Raw genomic sequence first — 24,766 nt, 5'->3', positions numbered from 1 at the left:
TAGAATAACAAAAAATATTTTACTAAAACATAAGATTTACAGGAGATTTTCCAGACAAGCCATACAAAATGGTCACAAGCTTTTTCTTGGAGGGATTTTTCTACACTTGACAGCAGAATCACAATATTATTAGTGAAGGTGATGGATGTTTAATGTTCCCATTTTTTGTTCAAACAATGAAGCTTGTCCATCTACAGCGTCTACGTTAGACTGGGCTAGAGGGTATATTCTAAAGTATAACTGGTTAGCTGCTTTTACCAATGCAATTAGCATCACCATAAAAAGGGAGGAGGAGCCCACAAAATTAAAACAAAAAGCCCCACAGCTAACCCTGCCTACCTTCATTCACAGTGCTTATACTTAAACCATGATGGGAAAAATGATTAAAAGCAGAGATGTGCTGCTGCTTTCAAACAATTTCACAACAATCCAGATGATACTTCTAGCCTCTGCTCATGCGGTACAATAGTGAATTAGGACAAGACACAGATTTGCTAATGTGCATTTAATCACCAAGGGACTGAAGATGTCTGGGCTTTTATTCTGTAATGTTTCTAAGACTGTGTCCATTAAATGCAAACAAAAAAGGAAGAGGTCTTGGCAGAACAGGAGAAGTGATGCACACTTGATGTTCAAAGCGCATTTAAATATTGTTCATGGCATATAGCCTAGTCCATGCTCTGGCTGTAAAGAAAAAGAAACACATTTAAGAAAAGATTTATTTGTAAGGCTTTATTAAAAGTCATTTTAAATACTTATTTTTAAAGGTCACTTTTATACCGCTGCTGCAAATATACAAAATAGATCCGTTCTGAGATTTTAAGTAAAATTTTGAACTCCCATAATACACAAAAGTTGACAGCTGCTAAAGTGGCCTGACTGCAGTGAATCCAAATGTGAAGAGACATAATGTAATAATTCTTTCAACCCATTACAGCCTGCCACAGAAGCAGGTATGGAAGAGATGTACTTTCTGAAACCAGACAATCTTTTCCTTAAGCTTTATAGAAAAAGCAGTGGTGTGCATTTTACCACGAGTCCAGATTAGACATGCTTGCAATTTAGGAATGTGAAAACTCAGGATAAAAGAAATCAAGAGAGTGCTTTTCCTCCAGCAAGCCTCACAGACTTGTAAATAGAGGACTGCAGGCACATTCAGGGTACTAGGACTATGACCGCAAGCAGTAGTTGTTTCTGCAAGTTGCAGACATCAAACGGGAGGTCAGGATTTACATCCCCCAACCAATTAGTAAATCAGCTACTTCCTAAAGTTGGGGCGGGGAGCAGGGGAGAGGGGCAGCAAAGCATAAGATACATCACCTGTTTCTATGGCTTGGGCTTCATTGGTCTTCCATTGCTCAGCTACATCATTTGCTAGTGGATCATCTGGATTGGGAGCACTTAACAAAGCCTGGATTGATAGCAGAACTGTACGAATCTGCAAAGCTGGGGACCATTTATCTGAAGAGACATTTATAGCAGTATGAAACACCATATTCATCACAGTTTACAGAAGTAAAAAGTTTTCCTCTCCCAGATTAAAGAATAAGCAAGGTATTATTTAAACAAACAAACAAACAAAATCTATTTGGAGGGTGAATCTACAAGTTTCTGTACTTAATAATATTGAAAAAAGAAAACAAGGTAGCACTTACCTTTCAAAATATCTAAACATATTCTTCCCAGCTTGTCTACATTAGGATGATAAATTTTGGTCATGAAACGTACTTTAGGAGCTGCCATTGGATATTCTTCCGGAAGGAATAGTTCAAGTTTAAATGTCCCACCCTCAAAGGGGGAATCCTGTGGACCTGCAATGACCACGTGAAAATAACGTGCGTTGCTTTCATCTGGCTCCGCTTTTATCCCAGGGACTGGTTCTGCCAGCAGGCGCTGGGTTTCCTAGAAGAAAAAGAAAGGAAATGTAACAAATACAACCTATTTAAAATCAACATCATCTGTACAAATTATTTTAAAAACAAGTATTCATTATGAGTTATTCACCTATATCCACAGAAACGATCGTGTTAGGCAAATACCTTAAAGAACATCTGCAGAAAGAAGATGAGGATGTGGTAAGCTGGTAGACACCTCCTTTCAGATGCCTCAACTGCTGTAAGAGTACATGCTTCTGTAGCACAAAGTAATAGATAACAATTAAGCTGTCCTCAACAACTTAATTTTTGATTAAACTACTGACAAGCTGTTATTTTTCAATATACTTAAAAGCACTTTAAAGAATGCCACAGTAAAAATATCGAAACCATTTCTCATTCTACCTTGAACAGAAAATATCATAAGTGAAAAACCAAAAGGGCTAATCACTCACAGAAAGCATTCAAGATTTACTCTAAGAAAATTTGTTATGACGAACATTTGTATCGGAATCAGATTCAACTTTGAAGAATTCAAAGTACTACTCTGCTGCAACGCTAAAGGTGTTTATAAGAATGGTTTATATATCTACACATGTATATGCATAAATAGCTTTGGTGTGAGCACTTTCAGCCTACAAATAGCCATGTTTAAAAGGGACCCTAACAAACAGCAGGAGATAGGGAAGTTGTTCTGTAAAATTAGGAAAGTCTGGCGTCCTACAGATTTGTCATCTTTGTTGCCCAATTCTTCTACCCACAGCACCGATCCCACCCTGGACACCACGCTGTGACCATAGCTGAGAGTTGCCCACGTTCTGACCATCCAGCCCACTAATGCACTGAGCAGACAGACCCACCAAGGCCCGTACATCTCTCTCCTCTGTGGCCAACCCTCGCAAGTCTTATAGGCTCCATTGTGCTCCTTCTGATAAAAAAGAATACGAGGCTAAAACAGAAAACAGGACATTAAGCACAAGACAAGTCCTGCCGAAGCCTCACTTCCTCAGGTAATTTTAGCCCCATTTCCTGCTCTTCCTCTAGCCTGTTTTTACTGTGTAGAGTTAACTTTTTCACCACCTGTATTGGCTTTCACAAAGAAAAATGATCCTGTTTCTACTGAAGAAAAATGGTAACTGGTAGGTGTAATATTAATTTATTATTCTAGTTTTATGATATATTTACTCTGTGTGTCTATAGTAGCACTAATTCAAGCACAAATCAGACAGATTACCTCTACTTGGCTTAATATGTTCTTCAAACATAACTAGACTGTTTCAATACTGGCAGTTTGTAGAAATAAATTCACACAGCATTTAAGTGATGTGGCTGTCATGATGCAATTAAATAACAGCTAACGCTAGCAAGAAAAAAAAAATCCAAATACACGATATAAAGAAGTGAAGTCATAGCAATTAATGCCAAAATCCAGTTATTCATTTCAAAATTGTCAAGGTCCTACAAATCATAATACTGAACTTATTACTATGTACACAAACATAAAAATAAACTTATCTGGTCTAATTCCTTGTTGTGACTACATATTGCCTGGTTATCTCAAGAGGCATTGGCTGTCAAAGCCACTTATACACCTTACTGGAAGGCCATCCAAGCTTCTTCGACATGTCTTCACTCACTTCTGCAAGTGTATTTTATTTTCAACTATACACATAAATTTATATCATACTCAGCATTTGTATTCTGCTGGCTATTTACCTGTACAGTAATTCTGTAGAAATGCAGCTATAAGGAATGCTTAAATATTTAGCTCAGTGGTATGAAAGTCGGTAAGAAACCATAGATTATCCCTGTAAATGCATAAAACATTCTCCATTTCTTTCAGCAAAGTTTCAGCATGAGTGCTGCCACAGGTAAATGGGACAATTAGGATTTCCACCTATGAAGGACCATATACTTCTTACAGTTGGACAGTTTTGGCAGAGGAAACAGTGTCTTATGCCAAATACAAACTAATATAGCAAGCCAACTTGAAATTAAAAAAGAACCAACTTAATGAAAAGAACCAATTTTTAAACATCTTCACAACTGCAACCACCTGGACTTTGCCAGATACACACCAGTAGGCAGACCGTGATTTTGGTTCTTACGGGCATTTTCAAATATAAGACTTCTTTTTAATGATGATTATTATTAAGGGTAACACATTTTAATAGCTGGGCTGACCTCAGCATTTGTTAGCCCCCACTCAGTCACTCTGGTCCCCAGACTGCCTTCCTAATTACACCAGTACACGGACTGTAACCATAATGGGCAGCCAGTCCCGGCTTAAAATAACTCAGAATCAGCAGTTCTCTGGCAGCAGCATCAGCACTTCTCCCTGCCAGCATAACAGAGGGAGCAGCGTCCGGCTGCAAGCTGCACATTCTGCCACTAAAAACTAGTTGTCAATAAACAATGAGAGAGCCCACGTATGAGAAAAATGGTTCTTTTAATCAAGGTACTGCATTATGATGAAGGGGCTATACCACTGCTAGTATGTCATCACGTTCAGATAGCCTTCATGCCTCTCGGTTATACAGATGTGGTTATCCCACTACAAAACACCACAGAAAAAGGGAGTGCAAAGAAAAGCATTTACGTTGCGTCCAGCTACGCTAGTACTGTGGCTACTCAGAACCCATCCAGGCCCCCTGTGGAACATTAATACTAGATTAAAAATGCTTTAAGCAAGCACGTCTCACTTCCTGCACCGTGAGTGGGGCTCCACCACTATCAGCATAATTGAAGCTGTTTCCAAGCAGAGATGAGGAGGAACACTCACAAGAAAGAAATCTGTGAGGAAATCAGTCAACACTCATTCATACCCAGCAGGCTCTGATGCAGCCATCATGCCGAGAGAGCAAGTACCAGGCTAAATTTCTCTGACACACACAAAATGATAGGTCACAAAGCCTGTGAACGTACATCACTACCATTTTATGCAAAAGCTGAGAAGCATCTTTGGTTCAGAAAAGGCATCTTTTTAAAACAGTGTAACACAGACAAGCTTGTTAGACTATGCAAAACACAAGAAAAACACCATTTATTAAAAGAACACGAAATGTTTGTACTTAAGTACATCAACACCACCTGCTAAATTCTGACAGTAAATATGGCTTTTGCCCTTCAATTATGAAGAAATTTATTATAATATCTTCAATGTATTTGAGGAGAATCATGGAAAAGGAACAGAAAGGGAGAAATATTTTAAGGTCTAAGCATATAAAATGCTTAAACATGCAAGTAGGTCCAATTCTAAGGCAATATCAAGCACTCGACTTCCACATTCTACAGTAAGATGTAAACACGCCAATATTAAAATCAATTTCATTTGCCACAAGACCTGGAGAAATAAGTCATATTTGAGATATACAGTTGTCAGTATACAGGGCAACACTATGTACGAGGTCAGGAAACTGAACTGCTTGAAGGTTTTTTGGGTTTTGTTTGTTTTTCTTTTTAAGTGTACATTACCAAAAAACCAACCACCCCCCACCTGTAAGTCACCCACAAGAGAGTCACAAGATCTGGACTTAATCTACAAACAAGGAAATGTTTAACTACATGTTGATATTATTTTGTAGTTTTATATTACTTTCCCTAGAGGACGGTTACCCAATGAAAAACAGTCCCTCAAACATGGTAAAATACGTAAAAAAACCCTTCTAATTAAAATTCTAACTTCCCACATTTAACTATTTAATTTAATCAGGAGGATCAAGCATATGCAATACTTCACTTTCCAGTATCTTTTTAGGCAAAACCTTTCTAACACTTTTTTAGCTGAGGAAGTGAGTTTTGTGCAATCTGTTACTTCCCTCTTCCTCCCCAAAACTGCCTTTGAACCCTTTATCCAATTTCAGCTTTTCTGTACATTTTGTAAACTGTGGGTGGCTATAACAGAAACCAAGCTCAGTGCTACCCAAGAGAAAGACACGAAGAACACTGATATTACATACTGTTGGGCCAGTTTATTCCAATCAAGTATGTACTACTCTTGCCTGGCAAAACAGATTCCTGCCAACAGGACTAAAAAGAGCTGGAACATTCAAATATTAACACATTAAGCGGGGTGGGGGGGGGGGGGGGGGGGGGTGCGTGGAAAGGACAAATCCACAGAAAACCAGGTTCTGCAGTTCTGCTGCTCACAATAAATGTTTTTACAATACAGCAATTAATTTAGTCTTCGCAGGAATACAAATTTCCATCTAAGTAAATGTTCCAGAACAGCACTTTATAGTATTTCTTCTTAGGTCTGCTCTAGCATGTTGAAGGAAATTTCACAGAAAAGATTTCAGGGCATTTTGAGCTCTAAAACTCAATCCCATGCTGCCATAGGCAGTTATTTCTATTTGTCACACTCGGCAATGATTTTAGATTGAGATCTCTTCTCGCTCTTGCTTTTATTCTACTTGTTCCAAGTTAATGTCATACTTTCCATTGACTAAAGAAAATTAACAAACCCAAAATGAAGATACATGCCAATCAGTACTTCAAACAAACCAACCAAAAAAAAACCCCATAAAACAAAAACCACACAACCACCAATCATTCATGACTGCCTGAAGCTCCTGCGGCCTCCCATTTTATCTTTCTCATTTTTAATTAAGTGGTTAAAAAATGCAGAAGTGTTGAAGGTGTTTTGACAAGCAAAAGCAAAGCTTTTCTTATTAACACAGGTGGCCTGAAGCAGAGTGACAGATGACGCAGATCGGACAGATGGTGTAGCTGACATTCTGCATAGCTACTCTTCTATGAAGACATTAAATTGAAGACTAATTGTACCCAAGTAGGGGGGAGAAATCCTCAACCTGTTTTTACAGTAACCTATGAGGACAAGAAGCCTCAGGGCTTCAGTGATCTTTAGAAGAGACCAACAGAGCAGGAGGTGAGGGTGAGGGTTTTTCCAGGGTGCTGAGACTGAGAGAAGCCACGCAAATACAAGAGGTCGATCTGCAGCAGGCAATGCTTCACCCTCTGAGCTTTTGCTTGGTTGTCCTGCTTTCAGTGGAAGGAAAAAAAAAAAAGTTATTGCAAAGCAGACATAACCACCAGGATTCTCCTGGTTCATACACCCAGAACAAGACGCTAGGGATGAGAACTGAACAACCCAGAAGATGCTTCCATACAGACATGCATGAAAATCAGTTGTTAGAGCACATGGAGATACGAACAAGCACAGAAAGAAGGAATCCATTAGTAACAGGCTACTATTTTAATCACTTCCAGTCTTGCAGAAGTGTTTACAAAAGCCTCAAATTGCCAAGGCCTCAGTGAAAACAACAAAAAGATTTCTGTATGCTACATCTTGGAAAACAAAAAGCCACTTCAGAACTTTTACTTGCTATCAACAGACTAAGGCAGGATCAAACAGTGACATATTGGCAAATAACAACAACCAGAAAACTCATGAATCCAAGTATTTGGAGAAAAAACCAAACAAACAAACAAAACAACAAAAAAACCAGAACATAGCAGAACCACTGCAGCCGAACCGAAATCTCTAAAGTTTCACCTGTCTGACAGAGACCACTCCAGTAGTGAAGGAAGAAACTGTTGCATGGGATTAGACAATTTTTAAAGCTTTTTTCTTACTTTCTAAAAAGGAGTACTATATTCTTTGCTTGGAAAAATAATGGCAATTCTGTTCCCCGTACTATGGCAATAGTTTATCACCACAAGTTTCACACTGCCTGCCAAGAGATGTTGGCTAAAAAAGTCAAGAACAAATCAATATCTAGCACCTACAAAATACAGGAATGTTAAGGCTACCGTATGAAGGCCACTAGAATGTAAGAAAGAAGCCTGCTTGCAAGGTCAGCACAAACTAGCTCAAAGAAGAAATCCAAGCTCCAAGTCTTCAGCCAAATTTGCTTTGCCTAGTAATTCAGCTGTCTGCATGCTCAATTTCCTGACATCCCAGTTTTCTTATTTCATACTCAATATTACTGCTATATAGTTTCCTTCAACAAGTAAAAAATTCTGCATATTAAACCACAAGTTAAATACAGTAGTCTTCAGTGACATGTTATATTTGAAGGAATACACTTTTTGACAGAATCTAGCTTGGTCTTCTGCTCTACACAGTCCCTTAATATCAGCTGTGAAATCACCTGGTGAAATTCATAACATCCATTAGAACAAAAGGAGCTTAGAGAAATCCCAACATCTTACAAGGCCTGAACATTTTAAGCTGATAAATGAGCAGCTGCTGGAGAAAGGAAGAAAAAAAGCTGTGCTGCCTTTCCACTTCAGCCTATTATGCACCTTCATTTTTGTCTGTATAGCTGCCTCTTGACCTCATGGTGAAACATAGCACATAGCCCCAGTCTGAAAGGAGAAAAAAAACAAAACAAAAAAACCCACAAAACAAAACAACAACAAACCCACATGCAACAGAGAAGAGTCCTTGATGCAGTTCACCACATGTCCACGCAAACAGCTGTGCCAACAAAAAGGAGGGTGCAAACACATGCTGTCAGAAGGATGGGAGAACAGACTGCTCCTTTTAGTGAAAGGGCTGGTTTAAAGAGTTGAGACTGCAGCATCAGTCACAGTGAGAAACTAGCGTAATGGATTACTATTCTGTAACCAACCTCAAAAGGAAATGTAGAGGCCACCTCCTCATTCCAAAAGACGAAGCTTAACTACCAACAGGACTAATTTCAGTAACAGATGGTAAACTGCTAAATTAAAGTCTTCAGTCATCTACAAATGTCTTAAAGACCAAGTACTCTGTGTACCTTCTTACTTGTTATGAACAGTTATCTAGCAACCTTTTATGGTGTTGAGACTACAGAAAAGCATCCTTACAACTAGCAGCTTTATGCTAGTACCTTAAAAAGAGATATCATTAAGACTTTCAGAGGTTAACATAGCTGTGATAAAACTATTCCGAAACTTCAAAACAGAAAATATTAATAAGGTCTCTTACACACAGAGAAAATACTGCAGGTCTTAAAGCTATTAAATATTTTAAATGACACAATACCACATCTTTATGCAAAGTCTCAAGGGAATGATTCTTTCCTTGTATTTTCAGCAGTACATTTACTAGCTCAATTCTCCAGACAGCAGTCAAGTAATTTACCTTCAGCATCACCTACTAAGATGGAGGCTACACCCCTACAACTTCATCAGATGAAGGCAAGGTATAAGCCTTCTCTAATCTACTCCAGACAGTGGAAAAAAATAGGTAATATCCGCCTTTACCTGTAGGTTCAACTAACCCTAGGTGGCTTTATTCTGAACAGATCAGGGAAGACAGAAGATGGATAAGTACCTTTGTCTTAATAAGCCTTAATCTGCAACAGGAATTACAGTTTACAGCTCAACTGCCAGTGCCTGCTGCTTCCCCCTTGCCAGAAATCACCATCCCACAAATCTACTGAGAAAGTAAGCCTTATCTGCATTCCCAGTTCAATTCAGGAGAAGTGAGTTTGGCTCTCATAGCTAGATCTTTAACCCAAAAAATGTTGGCAGCAGAGTTTCGATGCTGTCAGTCATCTGGGAGGGGGCAGTAACTTCCAACAGAAACTGATGGTCAGAATTGGCCATGGGTAAAAGCATCTTCGACAGTACAAATGTATAAAAATCTCTACATCTCTTGATACATTTATTCCATAGGTGCTACAAGCAAAGGTCTCCAAACAGCTGGCTACAAAACAAACCTCTTTGGCAGCCTTGGCCATTTATAAAAGGAACGGCAGGATGCAACGCTGCATGACTAGTCCCAAGATGGACTAAAATAAAAGTTACTGGTAAAATGAAAGAGGCACCCAGATTGCAAGAAACACATATCAGCTTGCCTCACTTCTTCAAGACATAGAACTTGCATTCAGTATGGACCGTCTAGGCAGATGTATGGGGTGTAGGAATGAAGGTGTTGGCAGCAGGGGGTCTCCAGGGGTGCCCTCTGTGGGAAGAGGTCAAGGGTTGCCCCGTGCCACACACAGCCACCATCAACAGACCTGCTGCAGGGCACGGGCTGAGCCCATCAGCCAAGCTGGTGGCACATCTGAGAAAACATATTTAAGAAAGGACAGAAAATGTCACACAGAGAGAACAGTGAGGCGGGGAGCGGGAAGTGTGAGCAAAACTAGTCTGATCACCAAGGTCAGAGACAGAGGGTGAGGAGGTGCTCCAGACACCAGAGCGGAGATTCCCTGCAGCCCATGGAGGACCACAGTGGAGCAGACATCCACACTGCAGCCCATGGAGAGGACCATGCTGGAGCAGAGGAAAAGCATGAAGAGGAGGGAACAGCAGAGAGGAGCTGGTATGGATGGACCACAAACCCCATTCCCCATCCCCCTGCAACCATCAGGTTCAGAGGAGGCAGAAGTGAAGGACTGAAGTTGAGTGTAGGAAAATGTGGGTAAAGATGGTGTTTTAACTTGGTCTTTGTTTCCCACCATCCAACTCTGGTTTACATGGCAATAAATCAATTCATTTTCCCCAAGTCAAGTCTGTTTTGCCTGTGATGGTATCGGTAAGTCATTTCCCTGTCCTTGCCTTGATCCATGAGCTTTTCCATCCTATTTTCTCCTCCCACCTGGTCGAGGTGGGGGGCAAGAGAGAGTGGCTGGGTGGGCATCTAGCCAAGGTCAACCCACTACAGCATAAATCACAAAGTAACTTAATTTGAAATGTGTTTGAGCTGTTGTATCGAGAACCACTTTTACAGAGCATGTGGTAGACAGTTTCAGACTCTGCAGATGATAGTGCAAATTAGAGTGTTTGAAAAAGAGATGACAGACTTAAAATGAAAGCCACTACCTCCATTTTCTGCTATAGTTGAAATGATAACAGTTATCACTTGGAGGGTACCACACATACCAATTTATGTGGGAGAAGATGTGATGAGGAAAAAAATATATATTTTTCAGTTTAACTGATTGCTCATCAGTCTCTTCAATATTTGCTTCCTACAGGAGATCAGACATTTGTTGCCGAGTCCTCCAGGAAGATTTCTAAAGCAGGTGTAAAGTCACTACCAACAGCAAAAAGCGAAGAGATTTTAAAAAAAGAAAGTTAAACATAAGTACCACTGTCAATGACTAAAAATTACTGCAAGTCCTTTATTTCATTCTCCATTGGCTTCAGTTGTTGAGTTTATAATTGAGACCAACTGCTTTTCTTCTCACAATTTCAGCCTGGTTCTTGATCAACTTCACTCACATCTGTAACTACTTGCACCTTTTCCTTTCCTCACAAAATGCAAGGGTTTCCCTGAATAGGAAGCCCTAACTTCTCAGCAGCAGTGCTAATGTGTACTATCACTGTTCATCTGTCATCAGCCCAAGCATTTGCAAAGTCAAGCAACAAATGACATCACAGAACTGATCTGGCTTAAGAAATAACCTTTACTGCAGAGTTCTGAGCCAAATGAGTCCTTCAGTCCAAGTTTGCTGCAGCAGCACCAAAACTTTTGTGCCAGCACAGGCCAGGCTAAATCTGTTTATTCGGAGAGGCTGCTCAACACCGACCGCAGCCTGATCACTTTGAGAACTTCTGGTTCATCTAACTTAACTAGGCGGTAACTTTCCTGCCGTGTGCTGGCTCTCTGCAAAAAATCTCAGAAGTACAACAACTTTAGTATTTCAATTCAGACTACATACAACATATATTTGTTTCATATTTCTATTCTGATTGCAGGAAACCCTTGCCAGCTACCAGTGCCATTATCTTCCAACTACATCTAATAGTTTGGGGTATGAAATAGAAACTGAAGGTTTTATCTGCTTAGGCAAAAACTTAAAGCAGCATATTGGCACACAGACAAGATACAATTACTCGCCAAGTGGCAATTCTTTCCTGTTCTGTCAGAGTGGGATAAGGGGGAAGATCACACTGATCTCCTTTACCAAGAACTGATAAGTTGCACACAAGAAAGTAAACCACATGTATGTTTTTGCTTTGATTTTTTGAGGGGGAGGGAGCAAGAGAAAGTGAAGCATACCAGCCAAAACTGTCTTCTACATATAGAGATAAACCTGCCTCAGAAAAACCACAAAGACTTAATTAAAAAACTTCACATTTTGGCACAAATTCTTCCAGAATCTATCAATTCACTAGGTACAATTATGTAAAGAATTAGCTATAACCAGCATTACTGAAAATTAATTTGGTACCTAAGCAGATATACTGTCAGATTTCAGAATGTTGAGATTAAAATTATATCACTGTAAAAGAACAATGTTGGAGAAACTCTCCTGAAAATAATGTCTGCCTTTCAGGAAAAAAAAAAAAAAGAATTAGCAATGAAGCCCATTAAACTGTAATGCAAAGGTCAAACATCATAAATAGAAGGCTGCACTTGTGGTTTCCAGTCACTGGCCTCCATATGAATTTTCCTCTTCCTTGCCATATAATCCCTGCACGTCAGCATCCCACATGCCTGCACTTGCTTTACTGATTACTGGGCTAATGTCTCTGTACATTAATGCTTCCACCACCCTACAGCTTGCCAGATCCCATCACCAGCCCTGACTGTAACCCAAGGCCCCCACCCCGCTCCAAAAAAAAAAAAAAAAAAAAAAAATCTGAGTGTCAACGAGTAAGTGACATCAGCTATAAAAAAGAATGAACAGCAGCACAATAGATTTAGAAACCATTAACTAGTACTCAATCTATGGACAACTGTCCAGCAACTTGAAACTACAGCTTTGCTAAACAAGCGCTGCAAATTCTGGATTGCTCATAATCTTCCCTCATGCACTTCTGGTCTTCCAGTTCCCATCATCACACGAACAATTCTAACCACTGCAAAGTCACTTTACAGTGAGATGAAGGCAAATGTACTCCAGGTAACAGCACCTTCCCAGAAAACAAAAATTAAAAAACTCCACACCAACCGAATCCACTCTCTCTTGGAAGAAGACCTTGTTGCCAAACAACAGGAACATGAAGAGGGGCATTTTTAACGTCAGCATCACTCTCCCCTGAGAATGACCTCAGTCTCAAATTTTCCACAGCAGATTACAGGATTTTGGAACTGTGAAGCTGAGATCCTACGCAAATTCTTAGAGGATTAGCTATGTACTAGCATAGATCAAGCTTTTCATGGTGCATCTCCAGGTATAGTAAAGTCAGGCATAACTAAACTCACTGAGCTAATAGTGTAAACTGTTCCTGCAGTTATACTAACGGAGCACATTTGAATCAGAGTTTTGCATTAATATACAGTGTGGAATCAACTATCAAAGTGTTGTTAAAGCAAACAATAATTCATAAAGAGTTTTTGTCCAAATGCCATATATGGCAAAATTTGCCACTTGTTTCTCACTATTAACCCATCTGTCAAGTGTAACTATGAAAACATAGTTTTGTTTTGTAATATTACACAAAACAAATGTTGATGATATCTGTTATGCTTACATGGCTTTCAGTGTAAGCACCATATAAAACAAGTGTGTGCTAAGTTATAAAAAACCATGAGCATCAGTACTCAGAAAGCTTGGTGTGCTATAGGTTTGGACCTCCAAGTTTGCTCAAGTACAACACAAGAAGGAAGTCCAAACAAGATTTTTTGCCTCTAGCTAGATTATTTACTGTCTTTTCCTCAGCTTTTATTCTCTAGTGTCTACTGAAAGCTTCTTTAAGGAAAAGGCTGTGGAAAGTTATCAGTGTCCTCTTTAAGATCTTTTAATAAGACTCCATGTTTTCTTTTTAAAACTGGTACCTTGGTCTAACTTGAAACTTTTCTTATCCTCAGGGCCCAAGTCTCCTTCTCGGCCTCCCTCCCACACCTCCATAGTTCTGTCCTGCCAAACTTCAGGCTTCCAGTACCTGCCTAGATACCCCCCCATTACCACAGCCACTACTTGCCTGGCAAGACTCAAAGAGGGTCACAGAGTAGCATATGTGTTATCTGTCTACCTTCCTGCATTTGTTGGGAAATAGCAGGGAAGGTGGTTTTAAGAACAGTACAAAAAAAATCCTCTGAAAATTCCCAAAATTTTCACCTTTCTGCCAAATTTGAAGTTATCCACAAGATCCAAACAGCATACAAGGGGCAGAAAGACATTACAAAGACCAAATATACTGCTTCTCTGACAAATGCCAAGGATCAGCACTGTCCAGAAATAATGTTTTCTATGTCTAACCACCACGCAAAGAAATGTCGAATACCAACAAAAGGTATTAAGTTTACCTCCAGTCTTATTTATTTTTTTTTCATCCAGGAAATTAAAAAATGGGCAGATACGCAAGAGAAATCAAAAACTAACGGCAACTTCAATTTTCATGTGGAGACAGATGTCCATGTCCCAGAAACCTATAGCTTCCAAGACAAAGTAAGAAACTTCAAGGTGGCTGCCAGTGATACTATTTAGGAATTTCTAGAAAGTTTCAGAAGTTGCAGATTAAATACCTGATTTATATTTAAAAAAAAAAAACAAAACATAAAGCTCATTATACCGACCTCTAATATAAAATGCTGCAGGTCCCTATCACTACATACACCATGAGAATCTCCATAAAACCTCCCAGAAATTTTACAATTTGATATAGCACTTTAGAACTCAGCAGTCCAAATGTTACTCAGATTCTCTAAAAATACTGCAAGCACTGGCAGCAATGTGGAAATAGCGTCTCACAGTAAACAGCAAGGAAGGAATATCTTAGACAATAACACACTACCATGCAGGGGAAGAAAACAAAGCCTCAGTAATTTAACGCTGATGAATTCATTAATAAAAAAATATCTAGAGGAGTCTCAGATACTGCTTCAGATGGTTTACTTCATCATATGAGCAGCTGCAGTGATTGTAAGAGAAGTACCGCTAACCACTGGCTACACAGTTAACACAGACCTGAACATCAAATCATGAATAATGAGATCACTGCAGCAGTGAAAACAGCAGAAAAAATATTTGCAAAAATGACACAAGGCAGCATTGCCCATCTCATTCAGATATACTGACTGCACTTGACATGGCAATGAGGTGGTTTGAATGTCAGCCAAAAAAAAAAAAAAAAAAAGTCAGATGCAATTCAACTCCTTACTTGACTGGAGCTACGTGACTTTGCAACACTGGAGCGAAACGGTGTAAAAAATGTCTGAGAGCAAGAATCACTGGCATTATTTATCGTGTATATTGCAAAGGCTCACTTTTTAATATTGTGCAGTAGTAAAAAAAAGTTTACAGCATCAAAACCACACATCTTGCTAAATGAAATGTGCAGTACTACATTTTTATTTTATCTTACATTAATAGATTTTCTTGTCAAGGTAATTCTCAGAGGACCCTTCGTTTTGGGCTACTGAAGAACATAAAAATACCTCTTCTCTATTCACAAGATTCTGAGTATTCGCAATTCTTAGTATATCTTTAAAAGACTCAAAACTATATCATCAACTTCTACTTACCATTTGTGATGTGCTAACACTAGGTCATAACTCTAAAGCAAGTCACCTCTTGATCTTACAGATCATTCTCCCCCACACTTGTTTAAAGTCTGCGTTTCTAAGTAATCTGAGGACAGCAAACCAGGAGTAATTCTGTATCTCCTGTAACAACTGCTTCGCAACATCTATACTGACACCTTTTAAATGAATTTGGGGGAAGTATTGGAAATACAAAGAGAGCTCTCTGCTGAGAGGAGGAAGGCGACTGCTCTCCTACTGAGCTTGATGACAGCCTGCACACAGCGAAGAAGCAGGCTGAGGAGCACAGGGCCGCTAGTCAACCGGAGCACCAGGCCATCTGCCAGCAGTCGGTCAAGATGAGGAACGCCAACTGCATTTCAAGCTGCTAGCTAGATTCTGTACTTCATTACAGCCCAAGTATGCGCTCCTATCCCCCATCAGCCGTCAACGGTCTCCCTTGGGCAATAACACAAAGGGTGCATACGGATCAGAGGGACAAGGTATTTTCCTAGCAATAACCTAAGCCATTTATTTATCATCAAATTTATTAATGTCCATAAGAAAAATTGGATCTTCTTGTTATTGGAGTTATTTCGCCTTTCTACAGCTCTTTCTTATTTCTCTCTTCCATTTCCTTTCCCAATCTCTCGAATTCTCCTTAGCAGCAGAGTTCACCCCCTTCCCTCTCTTTAGGGCAACCCGCAGTAGGAAATTTAACATCAAGATTGGCAGGATAGCAAAGGTCAAAACAACTCTCACTCCAGACTCCTGAAGACCCAAGCAGGCACATTTCTAGGCCTGCACCTCTGCAGCTGCGATATTTCAAAATATGACTTTGCACATTTTTTGAGGCTGCAGTAACTAGACAGATTCAAGTCCTGGACCTTACATACATCTGTCAACCTACCTCATGCACAGCACAGGAGCTAAAGAACTGGCCACCTAACACAACCAACCCAAGATTTAAAAGCTCTAGACTGGCTACAGACAACTTACAATACATTCATGAAAACACACAACACACTGCACGCTCCACCCTATAACAATAACAATCCTGAAAACTCTAAGGAGGATCCTCCAGAGTAAGTCTCGAGTTTCTGTGTGTCACTTCTGCTGCCCTCCACCTCCCCTCTCCAGGAGAAGAAACATACCTCTGTCATCGTACATCTTTGAAGTGAGATGTGTGAACTACTCCAGGTTTCTTCTAGAAAAGCATGAAAAAACCCAAAAGCACCAAGAAGGAAATTTATGTACCAGTTTACAAGGAGGTGCATTTCTTGATTGTATTTAGGGGAATTGTCAAGAGCTATTAAAAAATTTAACACAGACAACAGCCTCATGACAGAGCTCTTACCACAACTTTGTGAGGAATCCCTGTTCCGCTGTATTATGAATTAGAGTTCCCTCTCACACCTGAAATATATTCAGCTTTGCATGCCATGCACTGAGGCAGCTGGAGGAGTGTCAAACTCATTCCGTAAGATTTGTCTTCGTAATTTTTACTGCTTACAATTCTGAACAACAATCACAGTGTAGCCTGTCTGACACAAGATAAACGCTACTCCTGCGTTGTTTCTACCTCATCTGTTAGATTACTTGACTTGTTAGAGAAAATCCAGGTTTATTTTTTTCATCCACTATTTAACATATCCTACACTGAAGTGTTTTACAATAGCTGCCAACGTTGCGCATCCAACCAAGAGACCTTTACTGTGTTATAAATTATTTGTGGCAATTGTTCAGCTCAACGAGTAACAAGGGTGCTGTTATTTCCTTTGAAGGCTAAGGAAACTTACTGGAATCACTTAATAACTTTTGTAAATGGAACGATCACCAATTTGAGGGCTTCAAATCACATCAGGCATTGCAATGCAGCTGCCTGTATCTCTGTTGAGTGACTCCAAATCATTCAAGTCTTAAACTGAAATTGCAGTCGGGTGGTCAGCTGAAAGTGCCCCGAAGTTGAGAGCCCATGCAAAGCTGGTAAACGGAAGTCAAAGAAAGACACTGAACTGCCAGCACGAACACGCCAGAACCGTACAAGCCGACAACTCAGGGCACACGCAGAAGCAGCCAGGCTGGCTTGGCGTGTACCGGTAGGGATGCCCCCGACGCGCACCTCAAGCTCAGGTTTAACCGCTCGCTCTGCTCAGCCCCCGCTCGCACAGCAGAAGGAACCCGAGCACCGTGGCGAGGGCTGAGCCGGGGCCAGGCCGGGCGCCCCCGGCCAGGAGCCTCACCGCCGGCGGCAGGCGAGGCGGGTTGGGTGCGCCCGGTGCCTTTCAAGCGCTGGGCCCCGAAAAGGGCGCGCAGGCACCCGACGCACGCACGGCCGGCCGGCCGGCAGCACCAGAGGCCGTTCGGTGACCGTGACGGGCGCGGGCCGCTCCCGCTCGCCGCCCCCGGCCCGCCGAGAGGGCCCCGCCGCTCCCGCCCGCCCACGCCGAGCCCGGGAGCCCCCGCGGGCGGGCGCACATCCAACGGGAAGCGACGGGGAAAAGAGGCGGGGGAAGCAGGCCCAGCGCGGCCCCTGCCGCCAGCGGCTGCCGCAGCAGCAGCTCACCCCCCGCCCGACAGGGGCAGAGGGAGGCCTGGGAGCGGCCCTGCCCCCCCGGGGCCCTGCTCCCGGGCACCGGAAGCGGCGCTTGGCCCGGCCCGGCCCGGCCCAGCTCAGCCCTGCCTTGCCCGCCATGCAGGACCCGGCCCAGCCACCCCTCAAGCCCGGGGCGGGCAGCGGTACCTTGATGATTCTGCGGGGCAGCCCGGCCATCTTGTCTCGTCGGGGTGCAGGCTCGCGGGCTCGCCTCCGCTCGGGGATCGCGCACAGCCGGAAGTAGCCTGCGCCGCGCTTCCGGTGGCACCGCCCTCGGCGCAGGACGCCGGGCAATGTAGGCCGCGCCCGGCTCAGGAGTGGCCGCTTCCCGGCAGCCGCTGCCTCCGCCGCGGGGGCTCCGGGCGGGCTCCTCGACCGCAAGGGGTCCTTGCGCTGTCTGTGGGCACGAGCGCGGCAGAGCGGGGGCTGGGGGGGCTGTGAGGCCGTGAGGCGGCGGGAGGGCCCACCCGGCCGCCCTGTGCCCGGGGCTGCGCCGCCTCAGCCGGCGGTGGCGGGACGGACGCGCCGCCTTTGCGCACAGGCGTGAGTTGGGGCGGCGGGCCCGGGAGCGGCGTGCGCTGCTCCAGGCCCTGCGGGAGAAGCGGGTAACGCCCGGGGGCAGCGGGGGGGAGACTGAGGGGTGACCTCCCTAATGTCTATAAATATAAAAAGGGTGGGTGTCACGAGGATGGAGCCAGGCTCTTCTCGGTGACAACCAAAGATAAGACAAGGGGCAGTGGGTACAAACTGGAGCACAGGAGGTTCCACTTAAATTTGAGAAGAAACTTCTTCTCAGTGAGGGTGCCAGAGCACTGGACCAGGCTGCCCAGGGAGGTTGTGGAGTCTCCTCTGGAGACATTCAAAACCTGCCTGGACGCCTTCCTGTGTAACCTCATCTGGGTGTTCCTGCTCCGGCGGGGGGATTGGACTAGATGATCTTTTGAGGCCCCTTCCAGTCCCTAACATTCTGTGATTCTGTGGTACGCACCGGCAAAGCCCGTCTGCCGAGGCTGCTCACCAACCCTCTCGTTTCCCCACTCTGGGATGGGCAGCAGCTCTGTGCAAAGCCAGAAGCCGCTTGTAGCAAGTGTGTGAGCTCATTAGCCTGACACAATTAGGATTTTGACAGCATGTCTTGCGCACCACGATGGTACTACCTGTACTGTTTCCTGATTTTAGGCAGCGTGTCACTAAACCTGTTACAACACCTTACAACGTCTTTGTGTTAGTAACATCTGGTTAGTGAACCTCCTCCTTTTTTAGCAGAAAGCAAGATGCTGTATAAGAGTGTAATTATCACACAAGCATCCTAGGACACTAGTAGTAACATCTAGGACTGTGCATCGTTGTTGATGGGAAATAAAAACACAGAAAGGTGACACCGTTTGCCACAGGTTGCCAAGCAGGCCAGCAGTGCAGCCAGGAACAGGACCCTCCACACATATGATTCCCTGTCAAGCGTTTTCTCCTGGATTAAAAACAGCACTTCTAGATCATCTACATAACTTCTGTATGCTCTGGCAGAATGGAATGTTCTCCGATACTATCAAATCTGGACTATGTAATTGCTGAAATGCTCTTATCACAGATACTACAAATGTTCTATATCCTAAAATCTAAACATGTATAGTATTACAGGGTGGTTATGATAACATGAGGCATGTGTCAGAAGAGTGGTGTGCTTCACCTTCCTCGCAATACTTCCCGAAAACTTACCTAGTTTTCCTTCTCTATTCCTCTCACTAAGGTATTGGCACTGTAGAAGCCAACTAACAAGCACAGGGTTGTTCTGCGCTATTTGATATTCCCAGCTGTTGAAAGCACCAGTAATTCCAAACTTCACATCAATTCATGAAAACCCATAATTGCTGTGAACTCCTGTGTACATCCTCAGTCCTTTCTGCACTCAATTCCTCTCCCAAGTGTCTGGATGTCACTTTCTCTGAAGTCAGTCAAACCAACAATGAAGTCACACGCACCAAGAAAAGTGCATGAAAACACGTTTGCAGAATTGGGGCTTAAAGCATTCATTGATAACGCCCCCTCATTCTGCAGCGGATATGATTGAGTTCATTTGTATACATTAGCATGTGAAATTTCTGTGTCTTGCTAGTTACACACAGTTACACACAGGACTATTCTTTAATCCTGGATTTTTTTTACTTTATTATTACAACCTGTTGCTAGTAGTAAACAAGACTAAGGAAATACTTTTGTATACTTGGCACCTTCACAGTACTTACCATGTAACCCAAAAAGGTGAAATGCTGATCTCTAAAAAAAAAATTGTAAGGTGGAGGAAAAAAACATCTAAGACACCGTGTTTATCAGCTGCATGCCAGCCTGTTTTTTTCTTTCTCCAGAGGTATTGAAGTATGTATAGCACATCTGGTGCCTTAGAATAAACAATTATAATCTAGGCTGCTAGGGCTCTCCTAAGGATGCACAGTGACTTACTGTTTGATTCTGGGGGCAGCAGTCACGGTGGTTTACTAGTTGGTTGCTTCAGGGTTTGTTTGTTTTTCAAGATAGCTGGGATCACACACAGAGATGTGAAGCCTCTTCCAAATGACTACAGAGCAGCTTCCCACCCCTCCGCAGGAACAGTCTAAATGAAAAGTACAGTTTTCAAGATGCTCTTTGTATGGGCAAATGTAAACCCCAGGCCTGGGCTTATATGGGGGGGTTTAGAATGTGCCGGTACTAAAATGGCTCTCGAGCAATCCTGGTTTGATTGGAAGAATTTTGAGACTGTATTCAGTGCCCGTTTCTAGAACTCAGATATTGACAAATGCAGGCTTACTTTGCAGTAAACTTTACAAGGTGTAAATACAGTAATGCCTTCTCAAATCGTCTGTCACTTGGGAGGGCAGTAAAGTCAATGTAAATGAATTAACAACATCTAGTGATGACCACAATGCAGCGCTGACCTGCTTGTAAATAACCGCTTACCCCTGAGTAGATGGGTAGAGAATCTAATTGCTTTTGAGGAATGGGATTACAGTGAACTTTGCATAGAGAGTCAGGAGAAAAAAATCAGGACAGAATGTTAGTGAAAAGAGGAAATTAACATTCATATCGTCTTGAAATTTCCTAAATAACTGAAAATATTTGTAATCATGTTGCTATGATACCCAGTAATCACTAGGAGCCTTCATTTTGAGTTAGTAAGTATGCTGACACATGTAGAAGGAACGAAAATATTTAGGTTATTTTTAAAATGGTTCTCTCCGTGTTGTGTTAATGTCACGTGATACAATAGGCAGTTTAGAGACCAAGACCAGAAATGGTCCCTAAACCAAATGATCCCTTTTCACCCTTCTATGCGAGTAACCCTCATGTGTGCTTGTCAGCACCAAACAAATATGAGGATACAGCTGGAGAGGTGAAGCAATTCTTTGTGAAAGATATTAATTCCTTGTGAGTTTTATGAAAGTATGAAGACAAAAGAAAAAAAAATGTTGCTGTTAATCCCACTGGGAGAAAGACTCCATGACTCTAACACTTTATTAGACATCAAGGAATCTCCACTGGGCCGTCTCCTCAAGACCAAAATAACTGGAAACCAATGTATTTTGTTACACTGTTTGCAGAATTACTTATTTTTCTTTGTTTCTGCCTTCTCCTACTCTTTTTTTTTTCTTTCATCCTTCTTCCAGAATACTGGCCATTAAAGGACTGGCTTAAGTGGAAGAAAATATGCGCCGAAAGATGCTCTTAGGCCCAAGGCAACTAAAATGTCATTCGGTTTCTTGAAAGTGCTGGAACCTTGCCCTGTGTCTGCGAGATGCAACAACAGAGCAGAGCATAGTTGACTCAAACAAATGCTCATGAACGTTGCATTCTGTGTCCCCTTTCAAGTGTTGGAGAGCAGGAATCTTGCTTCAGTCTGAAGTTGCAGCAAGTCAGTCTGGCAAGCTGTTAGGTTTTAATAGTTTTCATTGCTCAACAACTGGCCTGCCATGTCCTGGGAAAGGCGCAGTTTTCATGACATCTCTCTTTCTGGCTCCTTTTAGGAAGAGGCTTTTGAAGTACACTTGCTCAGGAGATGGCAGTGAACAACAACATTATTTTCTGTTGTCATATCTACAAAGATGTCGGTTGTTCCCGTAAGTCATTCTAGCTCTTGCAAGGACTGATGCAGAGATCCCTGAGTATCCATGAAAGTGCTGGAAAAGCCATCCAAACTGGCTACTCCAGGATACTGGCTTTAGACTTTGCTTCTTTGCACTCCCTTTGTATCAAGCGATATCTTCCAAGGAGAAGCTATAGTAAAAATTGTCCTTCTTTTACAGCATTCTCAAATTCCCAAAGGAGGCGACTTAATCCTCTGAATCAGCGCCGGAACAAGACACGTGCCTGCCAGGGGAGCTTTGTCTCCTCAGCTAGCCACACCCCATGGACATTCTTGCATCTTCCAAGTGCTTTCCCAACCCACCGACCTTCCAGCATCCAGCCCTGTCCTTCAGGATTTTCCACTCAGCCATTACTGCCACTATAACTGGGTTCTGGACCACAGACTGCACCGCTCTGTGTGCATATCCTCTGTTTGGCTTGTCTCTTGGAAGACATCCTTGGAGAAAAACCACGGGTGATCCAGCCTAGCATGCTTCTGCTTTCTGCCTCCCTGGGCAGAACAACACTTCAGCACTCTTGCTCTGGAGTTCAAGGTTATTGCTAAAATGTATTTATTCTTCTCTCCCAGATGATTTATTTTGAGCTGTATGGCAGGGGGATTTTTTATCCATACAGTTTTTCGAAGGCACATACAGCATTAAACATATGACTATCATTAAACATGTGACAATACTGTTAAAACCACCTAAAAGAGATCAAAATTTTCTTGGAGGGCATGGGAGGGGGCACAGAGAGGAGAAGAGGAGGAAAGAAAAAGTAGATCCAAAAAGCTAGCTTTCCACAGGGCTACATGTGTAGTTTGTCAAAATTTGCAGAGTGTTTCAGCAATCTTTTTTTTTTCTTCTTCTTTTGTAAATTAAAGGTTTGATGGAAAAAAAACATTCTGCTTTCATCCCAAGTATTGTAATTAATGAAGTCAGGCATCCTCATTCAGACAGCTGCCCTCCCTGACTCAATCAGGTATTTTTCTTTTGCTAGGTTGAAAGATTAAGATGCTGTGTGTTTGGCAGTCATTTAGATTGATATTTTTGTTTAAATTAAATTGAAATTTTTCATTAGACCCATTGCCTGGAGTTCTGTCTGATGCTTTCTTAGCACTGGCAATTGCTGGCTGTTTGTTCCCTTAATATCCTGAAATAAACCCTGTACCTCAGGCAGAATGTCAGGAAATCTGGGATTATTTTAGGCCTGTATTTTGTCAGATGTATGCTGATAAACCAGATGGCTGTGCTGCCCTTAGATCAGTCAAGGCTTTGTCAGATGCCAGTTTGACTCCACAGTTTTGTGTCAGGGTGCTGAGTGTACAAGTAGACCTTGATTGCTGTGGTGGCCTCAGTGGGGGCCTCCACCTTCATCCTCCGCTGGGTTTGAGTGTTCAGTCCTTCCTGAGTATCGGGGGTTCCTGGACCAGCCTCGGTCCCGGCCTATTATCATTTCCTGCCCGGTGACCCCCAGACTATCTGTAGGACTCATTGCAGTGACCACCCTGCTCTGCTCACCCACCTCTGGTGCAGTGGGGCTGCACCCCGGCGGTGGGGTCACCGCTCAGCTTGCCTTGGGGTGCCCACGGCTCCTGGGTCCCCTGGCCGGAGGGAGCAATGCTGCCCTTGCTGCTCCCCGGTGCTTTGCTTCTGAGTTCTGACCGCCTGAAAATGCAGGTTCATTTTAGAAAAGCAATCTTGTCACACTACAGTTGCTGCTGGTTGGCTTTTATAAAGCAACATTCATATTGGCATTTCAGAGGAAATTTAGGTACAGTGTTCAGTAAGACGGGTGTCACCCGTAGTCCCCATTTAAATCAGAGATCATTCCTACAGCCCAGCTCCACCCAGGCCTGGCTCCACAGTGCCTATTTAGGGTGTAGTTTCCTGTCAGGGTTACACCACTTTGTGTTGCTGCTAATGAAGGCTCCTGTCCTCCTCCTCTGCCACACATCGCTGCTCCCTCAGCTCACGTCGTGATCTTGCTGAAGATGAGCTGATCAAAAGTGGGAAGAGTTCATGGGTGAGCAGCGGGCTGATGTGAACCACGAGTGGTCACACAGCTGTGTAGGATGTGACACCATACCTGAGCATGTGAGAAAGGGACCTTCTGTAGTTTACTGCATTAGGGATGGTGTGAAGCCACATATTTGAGGTCAAGTTATATCAGACAGCTGAGTCAATCTGTCAAAATAAGGACTTCTTACTTCCCCTTCCCATCTCACTCCTTTCACCCTCCTTCCTCACACACAGCATTTCCTCCACCGTTCGCTCACGGGGCTTGGGAGATTCTGCTGACTTGATGCAATGCACTAACTTCGCAGAAAAACAGCCACTTGGTCTGATCTTCTGCTGGACTGGTGAATTGGTTCAGCTTACAGTGGGCTCTAGCAAGCATCAGAGACAACAAAAGGTAAGCGACAGAAGTGAGAGCTGAATTGGCCTTTTTACTGTCCATGAATCATTAACCCAACTTTGGATGCCTCTTAACCTTTTGGAGAAGCTGCAGGCAGCACTGAGCCCCTGCTCCTTTTCCCTGCACTCTGCCCTATGTTCCTGATCCTCTCCTTCCATTGCGATGTATCTATTGGGGTACAGAGGTTATTTTTGGCTCAGTTTGAGGATTACCCCTTCCCACAGTAGTGACTTGTTCTGCTGGCTGAGCCAACCTTGCCCCACCGCACCAATGTGGAGGCCAGCATGTAGAGCACAATCCTCCTTCCCACAAATCCATAACCATCACATCATCGCTGGGATTACAGCAGTTCTGAGAATAAAGTTAAGCAACCACCTTACCCACCAACAAAGT

The 24,766-nt window shown here is 42.8% G+C and overlaps 1 protein-coding gene and 1 long non-coding RNA gene across 3 annotated transcripts; one reads left to right on the top strand and one right to left on the bottom strand.

The window, feature by feature from the left end:
- UBE2N (ubiquitin conjugating enzyme E2 N) lies at positions 1-18,113 on the bottom strand. 2 transcript variants are annotated; one of them, XM_065627550.1, is made up of 4 exons: positions 17,987-18,113; positions 1,656-1,902; positions 1,321-1,461; positions 1-684 (listed from the first exon to the last, which is right to left on the bottom strand). In XM_065627550.1, exons 1-4 carry the CDS (start codon positions 18,014-18,016, stop codon positions 644-646), a joined length of 459 nt encoding a protein of 152 aa, XP_065483622.1. In that variant the 5' UTR covers positions 18,017-18,113; the 3' UTR covers positions 1-643. The 2 variants fall into 2 exon arrangements, with proteins under 2 accessions (XP_065483622.1, XP_065483614.1); XM_065627542.1 differs by lacking the exon at positions 17,987-18,113 and adding an exon at positions 8,265-8,382.
- Positions 17,995-22,989, top strand: LOC135984876 (uncharacterized). The gene is made up of 3 exons (XR_010605724.1): positions 17,995-18,382; positions 21,856-21,948; positions 22,135-22,989. It is a non-coding gene; the product is annotated as an uncharacterized LOC135984876 (long non-coding RNA).
- The last annotated feature ends 1,777 nt before the right edge of the window (positions 22,990-24,766 follow it).

The sequence above is a fragment of the Caloenas nicobarica genome, chromosome 1 (genome assembly GCF_036013445.1).
Source record: "Caloenas nicobarica isolate bCalNic1 chromosome 1, bCalNic1.hap1, whole genome shotgun sequence".
Classification (NCBI taxonomy): Eukaryota; Metazoa; Chordata; class Aves; order Columbiformes; family Columbidae; genus Caloenas; species Caloenas nicobarica.
The sequence above is the reverse complement of the archived record's forward strand: the minus strand, read 5'-3'. Positions and strand labels throughout refer to the sequence as shown.